The sequence below is a fragment of the Argentina anserina genome, chromosome 6, assembly GCF_933775445.1.
Source record: "Argentina anserina chromosome 6, drPotAnse1.1, whole genome shotgun sequence".
NCBI lineage: Eukaryota > Viridiplantae > Streptophyta > Magnoliopsida > Rosales > Rosaceae > Argentina > Argentina anserina.
In genome coordinates, this window is record NC_065877.1 from 31,316,493 (window position 1) to 31,340,042 (window position 23,550).

The following is a 23,550-nucleotide window of genomic DNA, read 5'->3' on the forward strand; positions in this document are numbered from 1 at the left end:
CAGATAGTAAATTAACTCATCATTCTAGCTTGAGGAATAGAATAGTTCATATAATAGAAATATTGGAATTTCAGAATTATATGAAATGAAGTTAATTATGTGCTTTTTCGAACAAATCCTCTTACATAATCATTCACGAGAACTGTTTTACTTCATCATAATTTTTTTGGTTTTTTTACTTCATCATAAGTTATAAATGAAGGACATCTAATTAATCATCATAAACAATAGAGGGTACAATAGTTCATGATAACTAAACCCCGTGGAATAGATGATAATACGGCTAGAATTAAACAGACTATAGATATATGAAACAACTTAATTAAATGGCATGGGATCGGACAAAATATGAAATGTAAGAATGCATCAGCTTAGGTAGCTAGCACCGATTGACTCAGTGTCCCAGTACGACCACATGTGGATCATGCTCATCAACTATTCCTGCCTCAGCCGCGCCTTCTGCTTGCGGATCTTGATTAACTGCATCTCTTTGGGTGTAAGTCACTGAAACCTTGTTTACAACCTTGTATGTATCATCGACATCATGGTCAATTTCATCACTGGGATCTTCCCGGCATTGGTCATTCTTGTCTGCCTCCTTCCCTCCACAGCTTTCGGTGTCGGCCTCAGTGACTTTGAAACAGCACAGGCTGATGAAGAGAGTAACTAGGCAAAACAGAAGCACTCCTCTTGACACAGCCATTCTTAATGTGCAACGACGAGGCTTGTGAAGTTTTTGTCGAGCTGGAGGAGCGTTTGTGTGCGTCTGATATGTGTGTGAATCTTCGTATACGGATGAGTATTTGGTGAGCTTAATTGAGTTGATAGCGTAAAATGGGAGTGATGAAGGAGTTGGGGGTTTTAAAGAGAGTCTAGATTACTATAATAAGCTGTGGTTTGGTGTGAGAGCTTGAGGAGTTTGTTCTAGTTGAGCTAGTCTTGAGGCTTAGCTTGCATTTGAAGGGGAAGACTGCCCTAAATGTCAGCATTGTTAAGTGCATATCATAGATCTACAAAAAGCCGACATGTCGACATGCAACGCGTACGTGCATGACTTGTACGTCTCAGTCTCTCAGATTTGAGACCAATTATATTTATGCAAGAAATAGAATAATATTGCAAAAGATTTCGTTAAGTTACTGAGAATTAATATGATGACAGAAAATGTTCTTATATTTTCATCATGTTGCTCATCAGTATACAAATATATGAATAATATGATATGTTTTGTTTTGTAGTTTTTTCTTTGCCCTACACTTCTACATAGTTAACCTTCTAAGATACACCCAGTAGCATTTGTAGAGCATGCATGTTCAAACCGACCACTAATTTTCTCTACTTTGAATGCTTTCACTTCTTTGTTCTTAACTATGTAGTACGTAGTATATCAATTATATCATGACAAGGACTAATCAGCACTTTATTCCGAAGAAATCAAAGTTAACAAAGAGATTATCAAAAGCTATAGGTATTACGAAAAGATGCATACATAGCTACGAGACTACTACTAAAGCAATTTTTTCTGACTACTTCGAATTCGCTGCTCTACGTGAAATGATCTCTTGTTGCTTCATGTTGGCATTCCTTCATCCAGCTTTTCGTTTGATCAGTTGGGGGACGATGTACAAACGGTTCTTGATCGCAACTCTTCTTTTAAGTTGTGTAAAAAAACTACAAAAAAAGGGAGAAGAACCTCAAGAAATTGATAAATGAAAGACAAAAGAAAGATCTGAACTACAAACTAGGGAGTAAAGACTCTTACCGAAGAAAGTGATTAGAGGATCGTAGACTTTTTCATTGGCATTTCCCAGCCATAATGAAATCCATATGAGCATACTCCTCAATATATTGCTCCACAAGTTTGGCCCTGTCATGATCTTTCAGGTCATTAAGCAAAGCCTTCACATCGTTGACATCCGAAAGTGCATCTCTCTCTCTCTCCATAGCCGAAGAAAAGAGGAACATCTTTCGGAATGCTTGCCATGTTGTACATTGGAGGAGTAAGCTGATTGTAGTGTTGCATGTTAATAGCCGGGAAAACGTAATCAAACATTGTTATTGTTCCTCTCCTGATCACCGTCGATAATCCAAATACAGAGATTACGAATTGAAGATTTGTAGCAATATTGTAGAACAGACCCTAGGACATGAAAGACTTACTTTGAGACAGAAGCACCATATTTTTTGTGGAAGTGGATTGTGGTATATGCTGAAAGATAAGATTTGAACTTATAGGAGTCTGGCAGCAAGTAGGACCTGTAGAATGGAAAAGAAGATTTTTGAAAAATGTAGGTCAATCATCATCAACAAAAGAAGCAGTACTTGCAAGTCAGATTGGCTGTGAGAAAAGCTCAACAATAGGATTACCGGTTACGGTTGGTGCAATCCACCCCCGGTTGTGAGCCAAAAGTCTCCAAATTCTGTCCAGCTTGCCTATTAGAATTTAGAGCAAGGTTGATGACATTCTACAATGTCCAGCTTGCCTTTTTGTTTTACATTCTACAGGTCCTACTTGCTGCCAGACTCCCACTTCCACAAACAATATGGTGCATCTGTCTCAAAGTAAGTCTTTCATGTCCTAGGGTCTGTTCTACAATATTGCTACAAATCTTCAATTCTTCATGTATTTGCATCTGTAAAATATGGTGCATCTCTAGAATGTCATCAACCTTACTCTAATTAACTAATTCTGCTTCTCTAGAATGTCATTTGCATGATGAACTGTACTACATGACCGAACTGGATTACTGTATATATGTAGTACAGTTCATCATGCAAATGACATTCTAGAGAAGCAGAATTAGTTAATTAATTTTTACATATTTCATGAACGCTCACCCTGGAGGAGGATATTCCTGGATACCAGCGGCGCAGAGACCCTGTTGAATGAAACATATAACCAATTCTGGAGAATTCATCATTTGATTCTAAATTTGGTTAATTACAAATTAAGTTAAGTCAAGAGTAGTGTTACTTCAGCAGTATATGATTGAGCAGAAATTCTTCCCAACAGCGTGGTAATCTGACCCGGATAAACAATTGGGCAAAGCAAAGCAGCTGATCTTAGTGTGTTACTGAGCTTTTGTTGTGACAAGGCGGCTAGTACTGACAACGTTCCCTGTAATTCAGATACTTGATGCCTAAGTCATCCTTGTATATCATTTTGTTATTCATTGAAGTAAAAGGAACTTACCAATGAATGGCCAACATAGTGCACTTTCTGTCCTGTTTGATTGTTCACATAATTGAAGTAAGCAGGAAGATCATAAGCTGCCAATTGATCCCATGTCCATTCCCAGTAAGTCTACAGTTTCATTGGAGATCATGTTGACATCAGTAATGATGTGATCAATTACAATGCTTATCACTACCATTTGTTAAACCAAAATATTTACCGGACCACTAGTACTCATCAGTGAATTATGTCCCTGGCTAGACCGTGTTCCCCGAGCATTAGCAAGCCATACATCAAACCCTTTATCCGGCCAAGAAAAACACCAAAACTTGATCTGGATTATGGCGGATTGAGTATAACCCCGCTAATAAATTTTCTCAAGCAGTCAATGTGTGCATTTGTACTTGATATATTGTAATAAAAGGTCTCTCATGACAGTTAATAAGGTACAAACCCCGCTAAGCCCATGTTGTAGTACAACCGGCTGCTTCTGAGTAGTCGAATAATTGGTATTGGACTTTCCAGTTGGAATCCTCTGTAGTCCGAGGATGTAACCATCTTCTGTAGTTACCTGAAATATTCCATCAAAATTTCCACGATAGAGCTAGAAAGGTAAGGAAATGAGCTAACAACGTATATCAAATTAACTCCCTCTCTCATGCATGCAACTTATATGGAGAGATAAAGAGTAGAAAAGGGAAACTGACAAACATAGAGCTAAGCAAAGCATTTCTGACAGTTCATGAATTGCGTACTTGATGGTCTTGGCCAGTATAGCCTTGTGTCTCCACTAGTGATTTGCATATACCATTTTGATCAAGATTGTTGCAGCTGCAAAAGCACAAAGCTACAAAAAACAGAGGGCTTGTTGAATAACTGTCCATTTTAGAGCTAGATTGATTGTGATTCTCTGGTTTACGGAAACGAGTTTCCACAGCTTGTGTTATTTATAGCAAACAAACACCATGCACATAGAGATCGATCAGAACTTTAATTCACAAAAATCGTCACTTAGTTGGTATTGAATTTAAATTTAGATTTGGAATATGCAGGTCAAACTTCGACATATTATGCCAGATCTTCAGTATTGTGTATAATTCTTCCGAATGAAACTACGAATTACTATTACTTATACAATAGTAAGAGACTAAACAGTTTTAATGCATGTAACATCTCATTCATATATAATTATTCTTCAGTACAAAACTATTTGTTTATAAGTAGTGAGAAACTAAAGTGTTTTAATGTCTGTGCCATCTTATTCATAGACATAATATATACTTTCAGTTTTCAGTATACGTTATATATTCTGATTGAATTACTGTAACCTTATGGGATTAAGCAATGTAGAAAAGAGAGATAGAAAACGCACTTAATCATACGTAGGTTTGCCATGATCATTCAAGTGCAGAAGGATTCCAGTTGATATGATCAATTGACTTTCCTTAATATTTCGTGTATCAATTACCAATAGTGCGGTAGTTGCATGGTACAGTTAAAACAAAACAAAAAAAAGGGACTACTCATGATGGCTTCTCATGGTAAAGTATTGTCGATGCTGCTATCATACTCGGTGTGGAATGAGGTAACCTCAATCTTCGATGCGGCTCTTCTAAGTTCTGTATATTTCTAGGCAATGCACACAGAAGTCCGGTAACCTTTTCAGCAGCAACAATCTGTTTTTCTTGGAGGCCATCATCATTTAACATATTCCTGTGGTGAATGTGCATATTATTATGAAATTGAGAACCTTTAAAATTATAGATCCGTAGTATTTCAATACAAAACTGAAACCCTGAAAAGAGGTCATGCATAGGTTCTAAATGAAATGTCAATAAAACTCACAAAATTAATGAGGCTAGCTTTGCTGGAGTGCATGCTTGAAAGAGTGCTTCAGGTATTATATATGAATCCAACAAGATATTTGGGAGGGAGATGTAAGATATCTTAGCTTTATAGCGAATAATCCACTCAGTTAGAAAATGAGCTCGATAAGCAACTACACATGGTAACCGTGCAAGCTGCAACTCCAAAGCAACTGTTCCAGAAGCACATAATGCCACACTGCTTGCCTGCAAAAAGAGAATCTCAAATCAAAGGGTAACAATTAACAAAAGATACTGTAGAATAGATATATTTAAATAGGATGCAGATACCAAACTAAAGGAAAATTGGTTCCGGGCCTTGTTGGATGCTCATGTTATGCATATCACTAGCTACCAAATTGAAATACAAATTTCAATTTCTGCCAATAAACTGGGATAAGTACGTCAAAACATATACAGATAAGATTAACTAAATTCCTGGAGATCAATATATGTGAAATTATGATCCCCTAGACCATAATCACTTTATTGAACACATAAATTGACTGCTATATAATAGTTCTATACTATGATCAATATTCTCAATATTTAATATTATGCCTTGAAGAGGACTCGAACCTCCACGCTTTTTAGCACGAGATTTTGAGTCTCGCGTGTCTATTTATCAGCTGCAGTGAACTTTCCTTGCTACTTAATTACTCATGCACTCCAAGTGTTACGATTTTGCTTTGGCCAAGATTAGACCTGTTAACTACAATTTTGGTTAATAGTAGTTATGGGTAAAAACCCTTCTTTCATTTGCATCCAGAAGCCAATTGGTCAAAGTACTAATGGGGCATATAACAATAAATGAGTACTATACGAATTGTTTTTCCTTACACTGAATGCATTATATTTCTGGTGCAGAGATCCTCCTGGAATCATTATAGCAGACACAGGCCACTTGTTGATAAATTCAGTGATATAGTCCTTCACATGCTGATTTGCAGCGACATGGATCACTGGTACCAAATCAGGAACAGAGTCTTTTAATAGTTCAACCGTACTTGCGAAGAGTGAAAGCATTCTGGTGACCTCCTGTAATCTGCTTCCCGGAAGCAAGGAAATTATTGTGGCCCCTTTGCAAATCAAATTTCACAAATTTTAGGTTTTTAATATCGAAAGAGACTTAAAGAGTTAGAGATATAGAGTCCCCTGACACACTCTGTACCATAGATGGTGTGAATAAATAGAGTTGATGAAGAAAGAATTATCAGATAAAATATGATCTAGATACTATATTTCATAAAAATGACAAGGAACTTCTCATTCAACACTTGAATTCAAGAAAACCTATAAACAGCTGTCAAACTTGAAGGCCGCCGAGTGTATCCTCAGATGATAAAGGAGCAGGAGGTGAAATGATGTTTTTATGTTCGAGTTTGCCGATGATGTAAGATGATAGACGAAGAAGAAAAGAAGGAAAAGCCATTCACAGTGATAATGTGCATTCAAAAAGATTTACAAGGGTGCATCAGCAAATTTGACTACACTCAGGTACTACATACAATAAAACTTTACAATAATGAACTTTATTGAATCTTACCTGTAGGTATTGCATGATCCCTTCTGAAAATTTCAGAGTTTCCTTCTATTATCCATTCATGTGGTGAAGTATCCTTGCAGACACAATAGGACGTATTAGTACTAATATACAAGTGAAACTTGAACAGCATTTTTTAGTACTACATTATGTTTGCCTCTCAATTTTTGGCAATGAAGAAGATCAAAATAGGGATCTGCCGCATCCAGTGTGAAATACTATTCAGTATAGTTATCAACAGGAAGAGAAGACAAAGGAGTACCAAATTCAACTCGCACACATCCTCCAGTATAGGGTGGCCGACAAAGGTTGCAACCAATCCATTTGATCTACAAATTTCTTCTTCATTTGGAAGTATACACAGAACATGATCCACAAATCCAGCTAAGCCACTGAGCCTTGCTTCGCCCCCTTTCCAAGCCCAGAATGATGGGGCTACATAATGAAAGTGTGATGGAATCTTGATCCTTTCTTGACTGTATCTAGCTGCAAAAAAGCATATGCCCACTTTCCAAACACTGCATATCACTAAAAGATCACTAGAACTCCAAGAAGTTGGTTTATATTACCCCGTAACTGCTTTAGAAGACGGAAAGAGAAACCCTTGGAATCTACTGTTACCACAACATGAGGTTGAAACAGAAGAGCAGCTTCTATTGTCTCATGCAACTTCACCTGACACAGATGTTCCAGTATTGTAACCATCCTTGTTAAAAAAAGACTATGAAGTATAGAATATTTAAACACATCAGTCATAACAGAATTGAACAATATGCGTATCACACTCACTCTGAGTTTAATTAGATGAGGCAATAACTCCAACAATCCCATCACAGCAATATCCTCCATAGGAAAAACAGAATCTAATCCTTGACTGGACATCTTGGTCCTGAACATATGGAGTGAGTGAGAAAAAGAGAAATTCTTTAAGACAATCAGAGAAGTTTTTATCTGAAACCATTGAAACAACAAACTATTTAGAAAAACCAGTTTTTTTTTTTTTACAAAGTTGTCATCTCTATGAGTCATCCTTCATTAAGAACAGAAACAGATACAGATAACATAAAGCCAATCTTCAATAATTACATAATTAAGTTGTCCAGTACAAACATATTTTGTTGGATAGATAAAAAAAAGTCAATTACTTGGATGGACATGCAGAAGCTAGTATAATAATCACATGACAAAGGATCTCCATGAGGAACACTATTAATTTTTGACATGACTGCCCGAAAAGTAAAAACTTACCCTCCAACACCAGAAAAGCGGACTGGAATAGGAGAGAGCTTCTTTAGAGATGACATCAGACGAGAGCCAATGGTGTCACCAGAAACCTCTCCAGAAACTACAAAGACCCTCAGCTCCCCATCTTTAGCAGCCATGTCTATTACACTCCTGTTTACCGATGTATATCTTCTCATCAACCTTGAGAACCCGAGAACATTCCCACCTTCCACATTCCATATAGTTCTGAACCACATACCCAATATCTAAGCATTCTGGTTCATGGACACAAGAAAAGAAGTTCATCAACAAAAGTCTTCGAAGCCCACACACGCAAAACCAATTGAATCATAACAGTTCAACCTAAAAAAAAAAGTTTCTTTATCTTCCGATTCTCTTACAACATTCATTTCCTTCATGTAAAGACTCAGAACACATCCTTTAATCATGAACCGAAACTATAACTACTGAGATATGTATCAACCATTAGGCATTAATTTCAATTACAACTGAATCATATCTATCAGGTTAAATGAATCCACTAAAAGCATAATACATTGTCATCACCAATCTTAATCATCTTCTACAGGCATCTTTTCAAGCTAACATCTTTTCAAGCAGAATAAGTAGTCAAATAAGTAGGAAAACAAATGCAGTTGAGCTTGAGGGTCAAACATACAGATTCAGTACAAGCATAAGGGCATTCAAATCCATATAAGAGCTTGGTTAGATGAAAGCAACAATTAGAATCCAGGAAACAGGAAGTGGTTTTCGACAAGAAGTAAGATTCACAATTTAGATTCCCATAAACAAAAGGACCCAGTTTACTGTATCGCCATTTTAAGGGGGACAAACAATGAGATTTGTAAGAGACCGAAGAGGAATTGCAGAGTTAAAGAGGAGACACTTACAGTTGAGCTCCTCCTCGAAGTGGACGAAAGACGACGGAGGCCCTCGGCTGGCTCTGCTTATTCAGTGCAGTTCACAGTCCGTTCAATAGTTTCTTCTGGGTTTGGCCCAAACTAGACTAGCCCAATATTCAACAATTTTCCACCCAAGATGGGTTTGGTGCATATATTTTGGTGTTTCTTTGTTCATCAATCAGTTTTTTTTTATGTTTCTTCAGCATCAAGGTATTGGCCTATCTCATCATCTCATGTTTTAGTATTGATTATATTCGTACATGTAAACCATGTAGGAGCTCAATATGACGAGTTTTGTAGCCAGTGGCACGAAATTGGGTCTCCTTAATTCATGACGTTTATTCCAAAAGAACAACATGTACATGACATAATAGACTTGTAACCGAAATTTCATCAATAGAAGAGTACAGGGGTGGATCTAAGCCTAAGGTCGGTTGGGGTCAAGAATTTTTGGGGAGAAAAAAACCTAGGGATATATATATATATATATATATATATATAAAGAGGTCTTTATCTTATCTTAAGGTACGGATTTTCATTTTTAACTAACATTTCGATCGAGTTTTCACATCTCCACTTGATATCTAGGTAAGAACATATAGATCATCTCCACAAAATTTCAGTCGATTCAATAACCGTTAAGATACTCATAACTTCGATTTTCTACTTAAAATATGAACGGTTCATGTTCGGCAAATTCAATACGTCCATTGGTTTTGATTAGTTCGATACCTTAGCGATCATGAAATCGGCTGAAATTTTGTGGAAATGATCTATACGTTATAACCTAGATATTAGACGGTGGAGATGTGAAAACTCGATCGAAAGGTTAGTCAAAAATGAAAATATGTACCTTAAGCTAAGATAAGAACCTCCTTATGTGAACAACCTTGTATGTATATATATATATATATATATATATATAGTCTCTATCCAGAATGAACATTCACTCTGAAATTACATAGTGAATTTCTAATTTTGGCACATTTTTCAGTCAATTGTTTTCACTATAAGTGATTCAATATTTAGGTATGCTATTCAAGATCACCTCTACAAAATTTCATCCAATTCTGACATTGCTAAGGTATTGAAATAAAATTAAATCAATGAACGAATTAAAGTTGTTCAACGTGAACCGTTCGTGTAAATCTCGATTTTGAAAGCTCAAACCATTATTAAACTGGATGAAATTTTGTAGAGATTTTCTTAAATAACATACCGAAATATTGAATTACTTATAGTGAAAAAATTTGACCGAAAAGTGTGCCAAAATTAGAACTTCACTCTGTAATTTCAGAGTAAAGGTTCACTCTGGATAGTGACTGTATATATATATATATATACACACACACACGATATTAGACATAAACAACTCCTGGTCTATTCCTCTTGACCTCTCAGTCTCTATGTTAACGCGTACTTGCTGAGGAGACTCAATCAAATTCATAGTCTTACAGTCCTACCATAGTTTGTCAGACTAATCCACCAAATTCTACTTATTTGACTCCTCCATTTTGTTTTCTTCAGTGAATTACATATTGTAAGAATAAACTTTAATTATTTTCAATTTGAATAGAACAATTAATTGAGTTTTCTTATTTGATGTGATTCTCTTCTAGTTTGTTTCGAATTTTGTTGGGTTTGTGTCTAGAGTCCCTACACAAATGCATGCATGAAGTGAGAGGAGGAATCAAACAATGACATATTGGCCTTTGGGTTCCTGGCATTCAAATACTAAATTGGTGATCCATGACTGAATAAAATTGAGGGGTCATACTAACTATGTCATCCCCCCGCCCTCACTAGGTGTATCTTTTGTCCCAATTATACGTTTCTCGCACCACCGAGATTTTTCATTGTAATTTTTTTATTTTAATAGAGAACTCAAGCCCACCCGGACTCTAATTCTTGGATCCGCCACTGAAAGAGTATATAAATTTAGGGCGCGGCTATTGTCACCCTACTATCTACTTTGTTCACCATTTCTACTTATTTCATCCCACATTTTAAATTTAACATTAAATTTACTTATTTTACCCACTTCATTTTCTAAAACTGTCCTTAGATGACATATCGAATTGTAAAGATAATTTTTAGAGACAATTTTTTAATTAATTTACACCAATATAAAAGGAATTATATAATTTTTAAATAGAATCATAATCTGATTTATATATTTCTTTCTTATATATATATATATATATATATATTTAAAAAAATTCTAAACTGTTCTGGGAACCTAAACCGTAAACCCTAAACTTTCACCAACACATATGAGTCCTCTGTTGTGCAGCACTTTATCAGCCATAACACGACTATTTTTTCTTACAAAAGACATGTTATTAGTCATAGATAGTATATATACAGACATGTTTGATTGACTAGCTCTGCCGCGGATTCATGCCAAGTCATTACTCCCAAGTTTAGCAGATAGAAGACGATGAGGAGTTGCATAAAATGATCGCAAGCCAAGAAACTGCATAGACTAAGCACGCAACACATTTGAACCACAGAGCTGGAAATGGAATAGCGATGGATATGAAGAATGCAGTAACTCCAAAGAAGATGCCAAAGCGCTCAAGCGCCCGAGAAATCATAGGACAGTTGGAATGGACTGTCCTGCTGGTAAAGAAACAAGAAAACGCAAGCAAAATAGCGAGCTCGAGAAAGTAGAAATCTAGGGGGAGTTGTTGGGACTCAATTTGGACGGAGAGGAGAGCTATCTCAATTGCTGATGCTAAGCTGAACACCACAAGTATCTTTCCCCAGTCCAAGTCTTGGTGTTTTGGTTTCTGATGAGCAGGCAGCACTGTTTCCGGGTCGGAAATAGGAACATCAAATAATGGGATACTGTTCTGGGCTAGCCGGAGAAATTTCTTGATAGCTGAAGTAAGAGTCATCTGGCCTGATGAACTGAATGGATCGGAAGAGGAATCCTAGTCTCTACTTACGTAATTCTAAGGAATTGCCTTCGTTTATAAATAGAGAAGGGAGAAGTACAAGCTAGTATTAATCCCCAAGGTTATGTCGAGTGTCACCACAGGGCCCGTAACCACTTTTCCACACGAGAGAATTATATATCGGTTTTGATAATTGAGTAAGCTTCAGGAAAGTACCTATAGGCTATTGGCCTATTGCTATCGCCGTGTCAATATATGTCGGGGGCGGCAGTGGACAATAGGGGATTGGTGATTTGGTGAGCGACGAAAAAATGTGATGTACTAGCTCTAGCGTTCAGTCAATATCGATAAATCCTCTATTAAACCATGGTATCTAAAGTTTGTTTGTAAAATGAGACAGTATAATACAAGGTGCTGAAGTTTAGACCGAATCATACGTTCAAGGTGCCGACATGTAGATCGAAACGTCATAATCATACGTGTAGATTGCCTAGATTCGGGGGAACCATCCCCAATGTCGCCTCATTTGGATGAAAATTAGTCACAATTACAGTAGTATATTATATATATAACAATACAAATCCTAATCATCTTCGACAATTGTGCTGTAATGCATTTTCATACCAGTTAAGTCACTTAGATGATGTATGGATCGAAGACTCTCCAATTATTACTCTAAGGACTTGTGGTCTTGTGTAATGGTACTCAAAGAGGAAAATATTGATTTTATACCCCTCTGAAGTATAAAATCATTCATTAATAATATTATATTATATTTTAGTACAAAAAAATTCAACTTCTTCAAAGCATAATAGGAAAACAATTACGTACAAAAACAAATGCAGATATCATAAGGTTTACTTAACTATACATGCGTTTCCTAACTCATAAAGGAGAAAAAGACAAGGTGAGGATCATGGGTGGAGCCGTGGAGGTAGGCTGTCTTCTCGCGACCTCATGTTGGTAGCTACCATGAAGGTACACGGTGATATGACTACATCTTCTGTTGTTGGGAACCTAGGAAGAGGTAATTATGCCTTTGGGACTATCGGATCTGGGCTGGGGATGAGGCTTTTGGGCATGGATCATGGGTCAGATCTGATGAGATTAGAGCCGGGTATGGTCCAGGTGAGCTGTTTGGGCTGGGGGATGCGTATGCAAAGACGCATATATCATGCCTTCTTACCAGAATTAGTAGAATATATAACTGAGTTTTATCTCACATTTAGATGGAGTAACTTGGTTATTTTTGTCTTTTGATTTCATTTTAGTTTATCTTCCTAGTTCTAGGATTATTGCACCTAATTATGCGTCTTGTCTCGTTAATGTGGGTTGTTTCGAGTAGGTGGTTTATCAATCATACGTACCACGGCTTGTTCTAAATGAACTTTCTGGACACCTTGTTCTACCATAAAAATGATAGCAGAGTGTGAGTGAAATGGCCCCTTAGGCTTTTATTAATCAACGTTATTAAAATTAAAAGAGGAAAAAAAACAGAAACCAAAATATCAGTTACCTGTACCTGTCCAGTTTTAATCAGCAGCTTCGTTTGGGCGCTTAGCCCACACCCGAGTGGCCCAATATACGATGCAATAGAAGTGTCATTGTTCAGTAATGAACAATGGTTAGGGTTTATCTTACGTGTGGCGCGACTGGTCGGAATGGGAAAGGAAAAAAAAAACAATGATGATTGCTAATCGGCAATACGAGAACTGAAAGAGAGTACGTACTGTAGCTCTCGTCTCGCTCAAATGACGCACTGATTTTGAAGGTCGATGAAGCTTGCATTTCAAGGGAAGTCCTCGAAAACTTGTGACAAATCGATGAAGCTCGTGAACTGTCTTCAGACTCGGAACCACCCGGAATCTGGAGAGGAAAATTGATGAAGAAGGTTCGCGGTCTCAAGAATGATCGAAGAAGAGGAGTATGCAACACAAAAGCGGAGATATGGAGAGGAGCTTTAGCGTTTAGCAACAGAGTTTCCGTCTAACTAGTGACGGTGAAGAAGAGGGAGATCATATAGAGTTGCAGATGGCTTCAATTAATCAAATTATTGGTCTGGTTCCTACATTTCCCATGCCATTATATCGATCAATCAATATCTTAGAAAAGGAGTACCGAGTACGTTCACACAATTTCAGGTCCGATAAAGTTTTTACATGGTACATTTGATTCTCTGTGCTTGTTAATTTTTTGCATAACCATACATAGATAGAGATTCCACATAAATACTTTAAGTTAATTTGCTGAATGATACATCAAAAGTTCTTCTATGCACCTGTTTGAGGAATCCTCTTGCCTACTAGCAATCCTCATAGAAGCTATTTTTATGCACGCGTTCATTTCTCTTATACGAGTTATTACAGTATGCTTCTATGTAAATAAGCACCTTTCTATAAGAAGGGTAGATGGTGAGGAACAAAAAAGAAGTTGGTATTTTGATCATCACTCTTTTTTTTTTTTTGGGGGGGGGGGGGGGGGTAAATGATTACTCTGTTTTATAGAAACTAGAACAAGCTGTCATTCTTTTCTTTTCTAAAAATCTTTAGTTCGCATGGGTAATATCATGGATCATTAAACCAGTGAAGAAGTAATGTCAGAGAGTTTTCCAAGGGAGCAACTGACAGAGTCTCATAACTTCTACGAAAGAAAAATGGTTTAAGACTTCAAGACTCCTGTAATCTTCTAAGCACATTTGCCAATTCACAGCAGAAAAGGTCCTATAAATGAGCATCACATGAAAGCCAACAGATATGTGATGACAACCTTGATCACCCCATTCAATTCTTACAACTACTCTCTGTCGATCATTCATCAAAAAGTAATCTTTCCGGTCTACTCCACCGTGACAATAATGTAAACCCGAATTAGTTGCCATTTATAATTACCTCTTCCTTACCAACATCACTAGGACCATAGCTTTTTAGTCTGGTTAATATGACCACGTTAGTTGATTGAGCTTTTTGATACTTGCTTTTGCTTCTGTGAGCTAGGACGCAGCTGCCTAGTACTCGGACAAAACAGCTGCCGAGTATCATGGCCGGAGCCGGTGATACTCGTCTGGATTTAGCAAAAAAATACTTGATGAAGTGGTAAAGATGTTATTAAACTATAAAGCCATGGCCGAAATGCAATGCAGCAGCGCTGCTCTCTATCAACCTGCAAGTACAGTATATAGTGTTTCTATAGTTGGTATTTGTCTAATTTTCAATCAAACCATGCAACTGTGACATTATTGAATTGACCTGCAGCAAACTTATGTCTATGATGCATTGGTGTAAGAAATTCCACTCATCCTAGCTATCTTTTATTTCCTCAATGATAGTTATATAAGGCACTATTAATTACTTTCTGCCACAGTACTGCAAGGGCCTTGTGAAATTCAAGGTCTGACATGTACTAGTCTCCTCCTCTCCTATAACCATATATTACATTGTTTACACTCATCAACCTATTCAGTCCACTTCACAAATGCCATTGATATATAAATCTCATCCCTCTGTTGTTGTTATATCCTAGTTGCATCTCTCATTATCTTGAACTCTTGAATCTTTGCCACTAGCCCCTGACACAAGAGGAAGGACTAGAATGACATGCATGTACGCTCCATGGCTCTTGTTGACTCAACTAATTCTACTACAAGTAGCAAATCTTGAGGCCAAGGTTCCAGCCATTATTGTGTTTGGAGATTCATCTGTGGATTCAGGAAACAACAACCGGATTTCGACACTCTTGAAGAGCAATTTCAAGCCATATGGGCGTGATTTTGCTGGTGGTCAACCCACAGGAAGGTTCTCTAATGGTCGTATTCCTCCGGATTTCATTTCTAATGCTTTCGGGCTCAAACCATCGGTCCCTGCTTACTTGGATCCCAATTTTGGGATTTCAGATTTTGTCACCGGTGTTTGCTTTGCATCTGCTGGAACTGGCTATGACAATGCTACATCTGATGTATTGGTAATTCTCCTTGTTATACTTGGATGCCTAATATGATAATGTTCTTCTGTGAGATATAAAATGTTGTTTAACCATTGTTGAGTCACTTTAAACAGAACACTACTTTGATCGAAATTGACATGCAGTTTGATATAAAATGTGTCATGCATTAATGTCTGGCCTTGCTTCTAACTCTAGTAAATTCTGCTATATATTACCTCTTCATGCATGCAGAATGTTATACCTTTGTGGAAAGAAGTGGAGTACTACAAGGAGTACCAAAGCAAATTGAGCGACTATGTTGGCCAACACAAGGCAAGAGAAATTTTAACTGAGGCTTTGTACTTGATAAGCTTGGGAACCAATGATTTCCTTGAGAACTACTACACAGTTCCTCGCCGGAGATCCCAATTCACAGTCCAGCAATACCAGGATTTCCTATTGGGACTTGCTGAAAATTTCTTGAGGGAAATTTACAGTCTTGGAGTCAGGAAAATTTCCCTGACCGGGCTACCCCCGATGGGGTGCTTGCCATTGGAGAGGGCAACAAATTTCATGAATCATCATGAGTGTGTGGAGGAATATAACAATGTGGCTGTGGAATTTAATGGGAAGTTGAACAACATGGCAGCAAAGTTGAATCAAGAGCTTCCAGACTATAAAATTCTATTTACTGCAAAAGTGTATGAGTTCTTCTATCAGATCATCAGCAACCCTTCTTCATATGGTAAAGTCATAGTTTCTGTCAATTAGTAATTTCATACTTTGATGTTTATGTGGACCTGAAGTGAATGATGCCATAACAAGATTAGTAGATTTTGACTGAAATTTATGTCCATGAAAGCATCTTCGTTTTAGGTAAAGTCACAATATTTCTGCATTCATTGACATATCAGATATCACCTGCTCTCTCAACAAGATTTTTTTGTCACATTCTGCTCCAACTTTGGTCATCTGAAGTCTGAACCTAAAGTATCTACCGTTATATCGTCATGCATCTGTCATATCTTCTAAATTAAAGATTAATCCTCAATTCTTTTTCTTTCATTTCAATATTAATGATATGTAATGTAGTCTGGAGGGCTTGAGGCCCCCAAGAGTCCAAGACTATTATCTCATTATTAGATCTATAGCAGATACCAGCTGATATATGAAAGCATGCATATTTTAGGCATGAACTGGCAATGTGGATACAAGTAGGTGAGAAATTCAATATGAGCTTGAATAAGCATGCATTATGCAATCAGGCCAAGTAGGGCACATCCTCTGTTGCAGCAAAATCATTGTTTCGTTAAAATGATGGTTGCAAACTTATGCTAATGCTCAGATGGTGATCGATCCTTTATTACCCTTCTTACTACACAAGTTTTATATCAGTTTAATTACTTGTACTGCCTTTCTTGGCCTGACTATTTACAAATTTTTTACTGGTTTTGGCAGGATTTGATGTTGCTGAAGTGGCATGTTGTTCTAGTGGGACATTTGAGATGAGTTACCTCTGCAATGAGCATAATCCATATACTTGCACAGATGCAAGCAAGTATATATTCTGGGATGCCTTTCATCCTACAGACAGAACAAATCAGATAATAGCTGACCATTTGATTCCCGATCTTCTAAACTTATTCAATTGATTTAGTATTCTTATTTGTTTTCACTCTGAAGAAAATGAACTGCTTTCACAAATTGCTGTAGAAATTAAGTAGAAGGTTAGGACTTAGGAGTGATGGCTTCTTTTTGTCCTTTTTGTTCTGTTTTTATTTTTTGTACAAGAAGTGTGTGGTTCTAAGATTTTATCACTTTATGTATATTGGAATGTATATTATTTGTCTTTAAATATATGAAAATATATGAAGTATGAACTGATCTCCGTACATGGATCATCCCTCGGTGTTCTCTGAGCATTTGATATTGCATCTTGTTAAATAAATAAAAAAATCCTACGCCAAGAAATATACATGTAGCAGCAGCACGCTGTCAGTGAGAAGGCATGTGCAAATAAGACTCTTACATGCAAATCATTGTAGTCATAATATCATCCATGTGTTTGTGTTAATAAGATCTTGAGTAGTTCAGCGATATAATGTTTGTGTTTAAAGAATTGACATTCAAATTCTATTATGTCATCAGATTTTTATATATGTATATTCCACGAAATGTTATGTCATAATCAAGGTAAGTTGGACGACTGGCCATTAGCACCAGAGATCAGGACACTACGTATATAAGCTCATATTCACGGGTTTGTCTACTGTACGTTGCTGTACCTCATACAGCAGCTACAGTACATTTTGCTGCATACTGTTTACATGTGTATTTTTACCCTAGTATTGTTTAAGTAAAAAAAATTAACGGAGCATGATGAGTCTTGATTTTTGAATTTTTTTAACATACTACAAATATTTAAATTCATCCTCTACTCGAAGGTAAACATTTATTGTTTCTATCATTATTACAGAATTAATACTCTAGACTTGAACTTTTAGCTTTTGTAAAAATTTCTTTGAAAGAACTCCAAGAGGAAAAAGAAAAATATAAAAAATTAGTGAAATATAGAGATAACCTTCCTAGAAAAACCATAAATTACTAGGATATTATCTATAGAGTCCAACGTAGAATCTTCGAGACTAGAGAAAATATCATAGTCGTCGAGGAAATTTTTGAAGAAGATCAGAGACCCATAAATATTTTGAGCATCGGTTAGATCCGCCTTAACTAGTATCAAACCATGCTTAGCTCAAAAGCAGGTAGATTAAAAGTCTTATGCCACAAAATTGGCTTCTCTCAACTAATAAGAGAGAATCCAAACCAAAAAATTATCAATCATTTTGTATTACAAATATTCTGATAGGTGACAAAAGTGTTTTCATTCAAGACATATCCAAGAGGATCAAAACTCGATAGAATACACTTATAAAGTACTAAATACACTTTACGATAAATTCTCGCATCTTCAACAAGAGATAGGAGTTGAAAAACATGATCCAGCTCGGCCAAGTTTGATAGAATTCCTAAATGATTTATCCAACAACAAGGCTGCATAAAAGCTACTTGTACAACTTGAGAGATTTCATCTCAAGATTAATCAACTTGAAGAAGTAAACACAAGAATCGAAAAGCTTGAAGTAAAGCTTGACTACCTAAAAATAAAGCAATATCTGCTAGACATAAAAAAGAAGTTAGTTCAAACAGAAACCCTTACTAATAACATCCAAGAGCAAGCGTTTGAAATGAGAAAAGCTCAAGAAACTTTGAAAGAGTATTTACAAACCCTTATCGTCCGAATATAATGAACCAAATAGTTAAGGTAAAAGTCAAGGAAAAAGACAAAGCAACAAAAAGTTTATATCTTCCTACTTCAGAAGCCCTTGCTGAAAACCTAAAAGCTATAATTCATCAGCAAAACTATAATATTACTTGTCTTCAAGAGATATGTATGGAGCTAGAGGAGCAATTCATGGAGTTGAACCTAAAACTCTCTCATCTACAAAAAAAAGTGTAGAAAAAATGAAGGCTGAAGCTGGAACAAAGAAAATCAATGAAGAACAATTAGCTCAAAATGTAGCTAGCAAGGTGATCTTACCTTCCTACTCAAGATAAGAAAGTAAGCTTAAGTTTAGTGAATCTAAGCTTCTTACATGCAAATTCTTCATTTCCACTGAAAAAATGAACATGAAGATGTTGAGCAGAGTATTCAGCAAAAGGAGCACAATTCATGTACAACTTATCAATGCTCAAGAATTTGAGTACAATGAGATAAAATCAAGTGTATGGGAGGCCTAAATTCCTAAATTCAGACTCAACGAGATCTATAAGAGAGGTTTTTTCCTTTTAGATTCTCACATGTTCAAGATTCATGAACTAACTGTTCCAGTAAAATGTTAAGAAACATATATCAGGCTAATAACTCATAAGAAAGTAAGTTAAGCAGTTCGAAAGGGCTATTCATACATGCACATTAGAGCAGTAAATGTATGAATGAAACTACTAGCTAGAGATGAGATAGACGGCTCTGTCGTATGCGTCCTGCAAGATGACATGATAACAGATTTCAAAAAAAGTTTGTTAGGAACGGTAGAAGCCTCCGTATGCAATCAGGTCGCATACTTTAATGTTTTTCCAAACTTCACCACTCACCTCATAGATGCAACACATTGTCTTAGATTGAGAATCAAGACATATGAAATTTCTATGAAAAAAGGAATGATTGAGCTTGTCATAGATTACCGAATCTATTATATACTCATGAGCTCGAATGTCGCACCAAATACTAAATTCCTTAATAGTCCAGGAATCACTACATCCATCCTCACCAATCCAAGAAATCATACCGACCATAAACATGTTACAAAATGGAATGAGATGACACTTTCGCGAGAGTAGAATCTGACTCCTCCAATTAAGCAAATTGAGAATACTAAGACATCAATCTATGAAGACATGAGAGGAAAGATAAGCTTACAGTTCCATCGACATTCATTTGCCAGTTATGAAGAAGTAATCACTTCGAGGACTAGACCATCTGTATTTCTTGAAGAATCATTCGAGGGAGAGGATACAAAGAGACCAATAAAGATGCTTGGAGCTGAAAGACTCAAGAGTCTATATGCACAAGCAGAAACTTGTGAGTCGGCAGAGGAATTAAAAAAAATCATACAACAGATCTCGCAAGTAAAAATAAGAAAACATAGGAAAATTCTTCTGTATAAAGAGGCCAAGCCAGAGTCTGGTGAATCCTCTAACATGAATACATAAAATGTGAATACATCAAGTCCTCCTCAAGAAAGTACAGTAGTTCAGAATATCACGAACTACCCTACTAAGATCATCAGGGAAAATAAAATCAAACTTTCCAAAGAATTAGCTCATACAGGAAAACATGGAGAAATGAGTTCTCAAAAGTTTATTCCTACAAAATGGGGACAGTCGGTATCTGAAAGATGAGTATGTCTTGAACTAGACCATGTCGGAGACAAAAGAAAAGTCATAGACAATTGGGTGGCTAGCTTGAGGTTAACCCAACCTCTGGTATTGTCAAAATACGAGTATTCTGAAGTTCATGCATATAATGAGTTAACTTTGACTGGAATAGTCCATAAGTTGTAGCAATCCTTCAAGAGAAGCACCCAGTGGCCTGATTGGGCTACCAAATTGCCTCAAACCAACAATCCCCTAGACTTTTCATGCCCGATATATGCACAATTTTGAGGAAATATAACGGGACATAGCGAGCAATTGAATGAGAGAGCCAAGGCAAATATCCAGAAGCTGAGTAAATGCAATATGAGGTATTTTGAAGAATACACCAATGGATTCTAGAATTACAACTGCACCATTTGAGACATCGATAATGAAGTTATGGTAAGAACCTATTACAAGGAAATCCAAAACTACAAAGAGAGTCAGGGATCTCCTGAGAAAGCAATGCGTAGAGAACAGAAAGTCAAAAACTGCAAAGAAATAATTCAGAGGAGTTGAAAACACGTGTCCCAATATATGAGAGACTCATATGCAGTGGGGATGTCACATGGAAAGAAAATACAAGAAGAAGTTCTCTAGCAACAAAGCAGGAAAAAGAATTTCTCCTATAAAGGAAGTACAATTTCCGGAAAAGCCTTAAAAAGAAGATATGAAGGCGAAAAAAGAACTCTATTCATAGGAAAAGATTTTTCAAGAAAAATAAACCAATTCTGGTTCTACAAGAGAAGTAAAGATGTGCAGATGTTAGTTATGCAAAGCAGAAGAACATTATGCGAATGAGTATCCAAAAAAGGATAAAAGATCATCAAGAGCCTTAATCGAAGAGTATGAAGAAGCAATTGAGTATGCAAACTTGAAAGGGTTTGAAATAACATATTTTGATGAAGAGAATGATTCAGTTTATTCTCTTGAGTACCCATTAAAAGATGATTTCGAGAAAGCCTCTTCAGAAAGTTCAGAAGAAGAAGACAACGCTGAAGGATATCGTCATATCTTTGTGTTGCATTTTCTCAAATGGAAACAAGACACTCCTGATATTATCAGCAGTTTCTACCCTAATCCAAGAAAATTCATCTGTGATTTCTGTAAATGTGTAGAAAATGAGTTAATCCCAATGTACCATGAAAATACAGGCGAAACTTATCATCGAGAGTGCTTCATAGCAGAATTAAGACGTAGAACAGGAAAAATGGATGCCCATAATATACAGAGTTCCATGATTCAATGGAACAAGAAGAGGAGTTGAAAAAGATCAAGATAGAAGAAGACTTCATTAAGTCAGAAAAAAAGATTAATATAGTCTGTTAATACTATCGGAGGTACATTAGATCTCGTCAAGAATCTTATCATTGAAAGAGTTACATTTCATGGAACGGCTAGCTACACAAATCAAAGAATAAGTCAAGCAAGTTCTGACTAGCAGATTCAACAACTATATCACCATAAGACTGAAGTTCTCCAAATACAAGAAATACCACTTGCACGCGTTCGTGGATAGTGGCTCAGGGTACACACTTACAAAAAGATATGCCATCCCAAACGAATATTGGGAAAAATATCCAAGATCAGTCACTGAAGTTGCTATGGGAGAACATGAAATAGTCATGAACACTATGGCTCGCAATGTTAATATTTCTTTAGGCGTAGGATTCTTTATCTACAAGGTCATCTAGCAATGTGAAAACCAAGGAGCTGATGTGTTGATCGAAAATGATTTCATTCTCCAACAAACTGTGATTTAAAATTAAAAAATGATTGGATTTGAGAAGAACCATAAGTTCTTCTGGGAATCTCACCTTACAGAAGCAGTAAGTGTCACCGGAATAGGATTTACCGATCAATATTAGAGATCATCAGCGAAGAGTGGTGATTACAAGCCAATTTTGGAGCCCGTTTTGCGGCTAAAAGACCATTTGAAAGATCATAGTGAGATAGTGTCAAACATGAAATCAGAAAATTCTGAGTCTGGAGAAGAATTCAATTTTCCTGAAAGATGATCTGATTCAGATTCATTAGAAGAAAGCTAGGATGGAGAAGAATAATATATAAGAGAGCATAATATGAAAGTATATGCGAACAAAGTAGAACAAAAAAAGGTGCCAGCCATTGCAGAAATAGAAAGGTTGCTGAAACCCGATATATTGTCAACTCAAAATGCATGATGCCATTGCCATCTGCCATATGAAGGCTATCTTCATTATAGGGAAGAAGACATGAAAGAAATGGAAAGCCAGATTCAAGAGCAACTTGAAAAAGGGTTAATTAGATCTTCAAATAATCTGCATCATGCTCCAGCCTTCCTAATAAGAAATCATGTTGAACAAGTAAGGGGGAAAACGAGGATGGTAATTTACTACAAAGATGTCAACAAGAAAACCGTTAAAGACGGTTATTAGATAGCTCAAGTGAGAGTTCTCATAAACCGACTCAAAGGAGGTAAGATCTTCTCCAAGTTTGACGCTAAATCAGGATTTTGGCAAGTGAAAATGCACCCAGATTATATAGCCTTAACAGCTTTTGGAACACCGCAAGGGCATTACGAATGGATGGTTATGTCATTTGGTCTTAAGCAGGCTCCATCTATTTTCCAAAGAAAAAAGGACAACCTTTTCAACCCCTATTCAGATTTCTGCTTAGTTTATATAGATGACATCTTGGTCTTCTCTAGAACTATGAATGAGCATCTGAAACATCTGGAGCAAGTTTGCAAGCTCACTAACCATAAAAGAATCATTTTGGGACAAAAGAAGATACATTTATGTTAAAGAAAGGAAATTAATTTCTTAGGTATTCATATTAAAGATGGAGAGATTCGTCTCCAAGAACATATTGTCAAGAAAATCAGTCAATTCCCATATCAGATCCCGGATGTAAAATCCTTACAAAGATTTTTAGGAGTTGTCAATTTTACGAGGGACTTTTTCCCTCAAGTAAGTGGTCTTACTGCGTTACTCTCTCCAAAAACCAGTTCCAAGAAGAAATGGTGATTTACGGAAGACGATAG

The 23,550-nt window shown here is 36.5% G+C and overlaps 2 protein-coding genes and 1 pseudogene across 2 annotated transcripts; 1 reads left to right on the forward strand and 2 right to left on the reverse strand.

The window, feature by feature from the left end:
- Positions 1 to 1,591: 1,591 nt before the first annotated feature.
- On the reverse strand, positions 1,592 to 4,059 carry LOC126797289 (triacylglycerol lipase 2-like; annotated as a pseudogene).
- LOC126800154 (probable lipid-A-disaccharide synthase, mitochondrial) lies at positions 3,607 to 8,735 on the reverse strand. The gene is made up of 11 exons (XM_050527437.1): positions 8,719 to 8,735; positions 7,832 to 8,082; positions 7,373 to 7,472; positions 7,153 to 7,258; positions 6,846 to 7,069; positions 6,587 to 6,659; positions 5,881 to 6,119; positions 5,021 to 5,247; positions 4,548 to 4,888; positions 3,931 to 4,022; positions 3,607 to 3,746 (listed from the first exon to the last, which is right to left on the reverse strand). The coding sequence occupies exons 2-9, from the start codon at positions 8,062 to 8,064 to the stop codon at positions 4,699 to 4,701; spliced, it is 1,392 nt and encodes a 463-aa protein (XP_050383394.1). The 5' UTR covers positions 8,065 to 8,082; positions 8,719 to 8,735; the 3' UTR covers positions 3,607 to 3,746; positions 3,931 to 4,022; positions 4,548 to 4,698.
- Positions 8,736 to 15,218: 6,483 nt separating this feature from the next.
- On the forward strand, positions 15,219 to 17,200 carry LOC126800158 (GDSL esterase/lipase At2g42990-like). Its single transcript, XM_050527441.1, has 3 exons — positions 15,219 to 15,587; positions 15,801 to 16,293; positions 17,007 to 17,200. The coding sequence occupies exons 1-3, from the start codon at positions 15,219 to 15,221 to the stop codon at positions 17,198 to 17,200; spliced, it is 1,056 nt and encodes a 351-aa protein (XP_050383398.1).
- The last annotated feature ends 6,350 nt before the right edge of the window (positions 17,201 to 23,550 follow it).

Bases quoted from the DNA above. Each gene is read 5' to 3' on its own strand.
- LOC126800154 (XM_050527437.1), bottom strand. From the start codon at position 8,064: ATGTGGTTCAGAACTATATGGAATGTGGAAGGTGGGAATGTTCTCGGG. The intron at 7,070-7,152 runs GTAATATAAACC...GCTTTTTTGCAG, and splicing joins TCTTCTAAAGCAGTTACGGG to CTAGATACAGTCAAGAAAGG. The intron at 4,889-5,020 runs GTGAGTTTTATT...CATTCACCACAG, and splicing joins AAGCTAGCCTCATTAATTTT to GAATATGTTAAATGATGATG.
- LOC126800158 (XM_050527441.1), top strand. From the start codon at position 15,219: ATGACATGCATGTACGCTCCATGGCTCTTGTTGACTCAACTAATTCTA. The intron at 15,588-15,800 runs GTAATTCTCCTT...TCATGCATGCAG, and splicing joins ATGCTACATCTGATGTATTG to AATGTTATACCTTTGTGGAA. The intron at 16,294-17,006 runs GTAAAGTCATAG...TGGTTTTGGCAG, and splicing joins CAGCAACCCTTCTTCATATG to GATTTGATGTTGCTGAAGTG.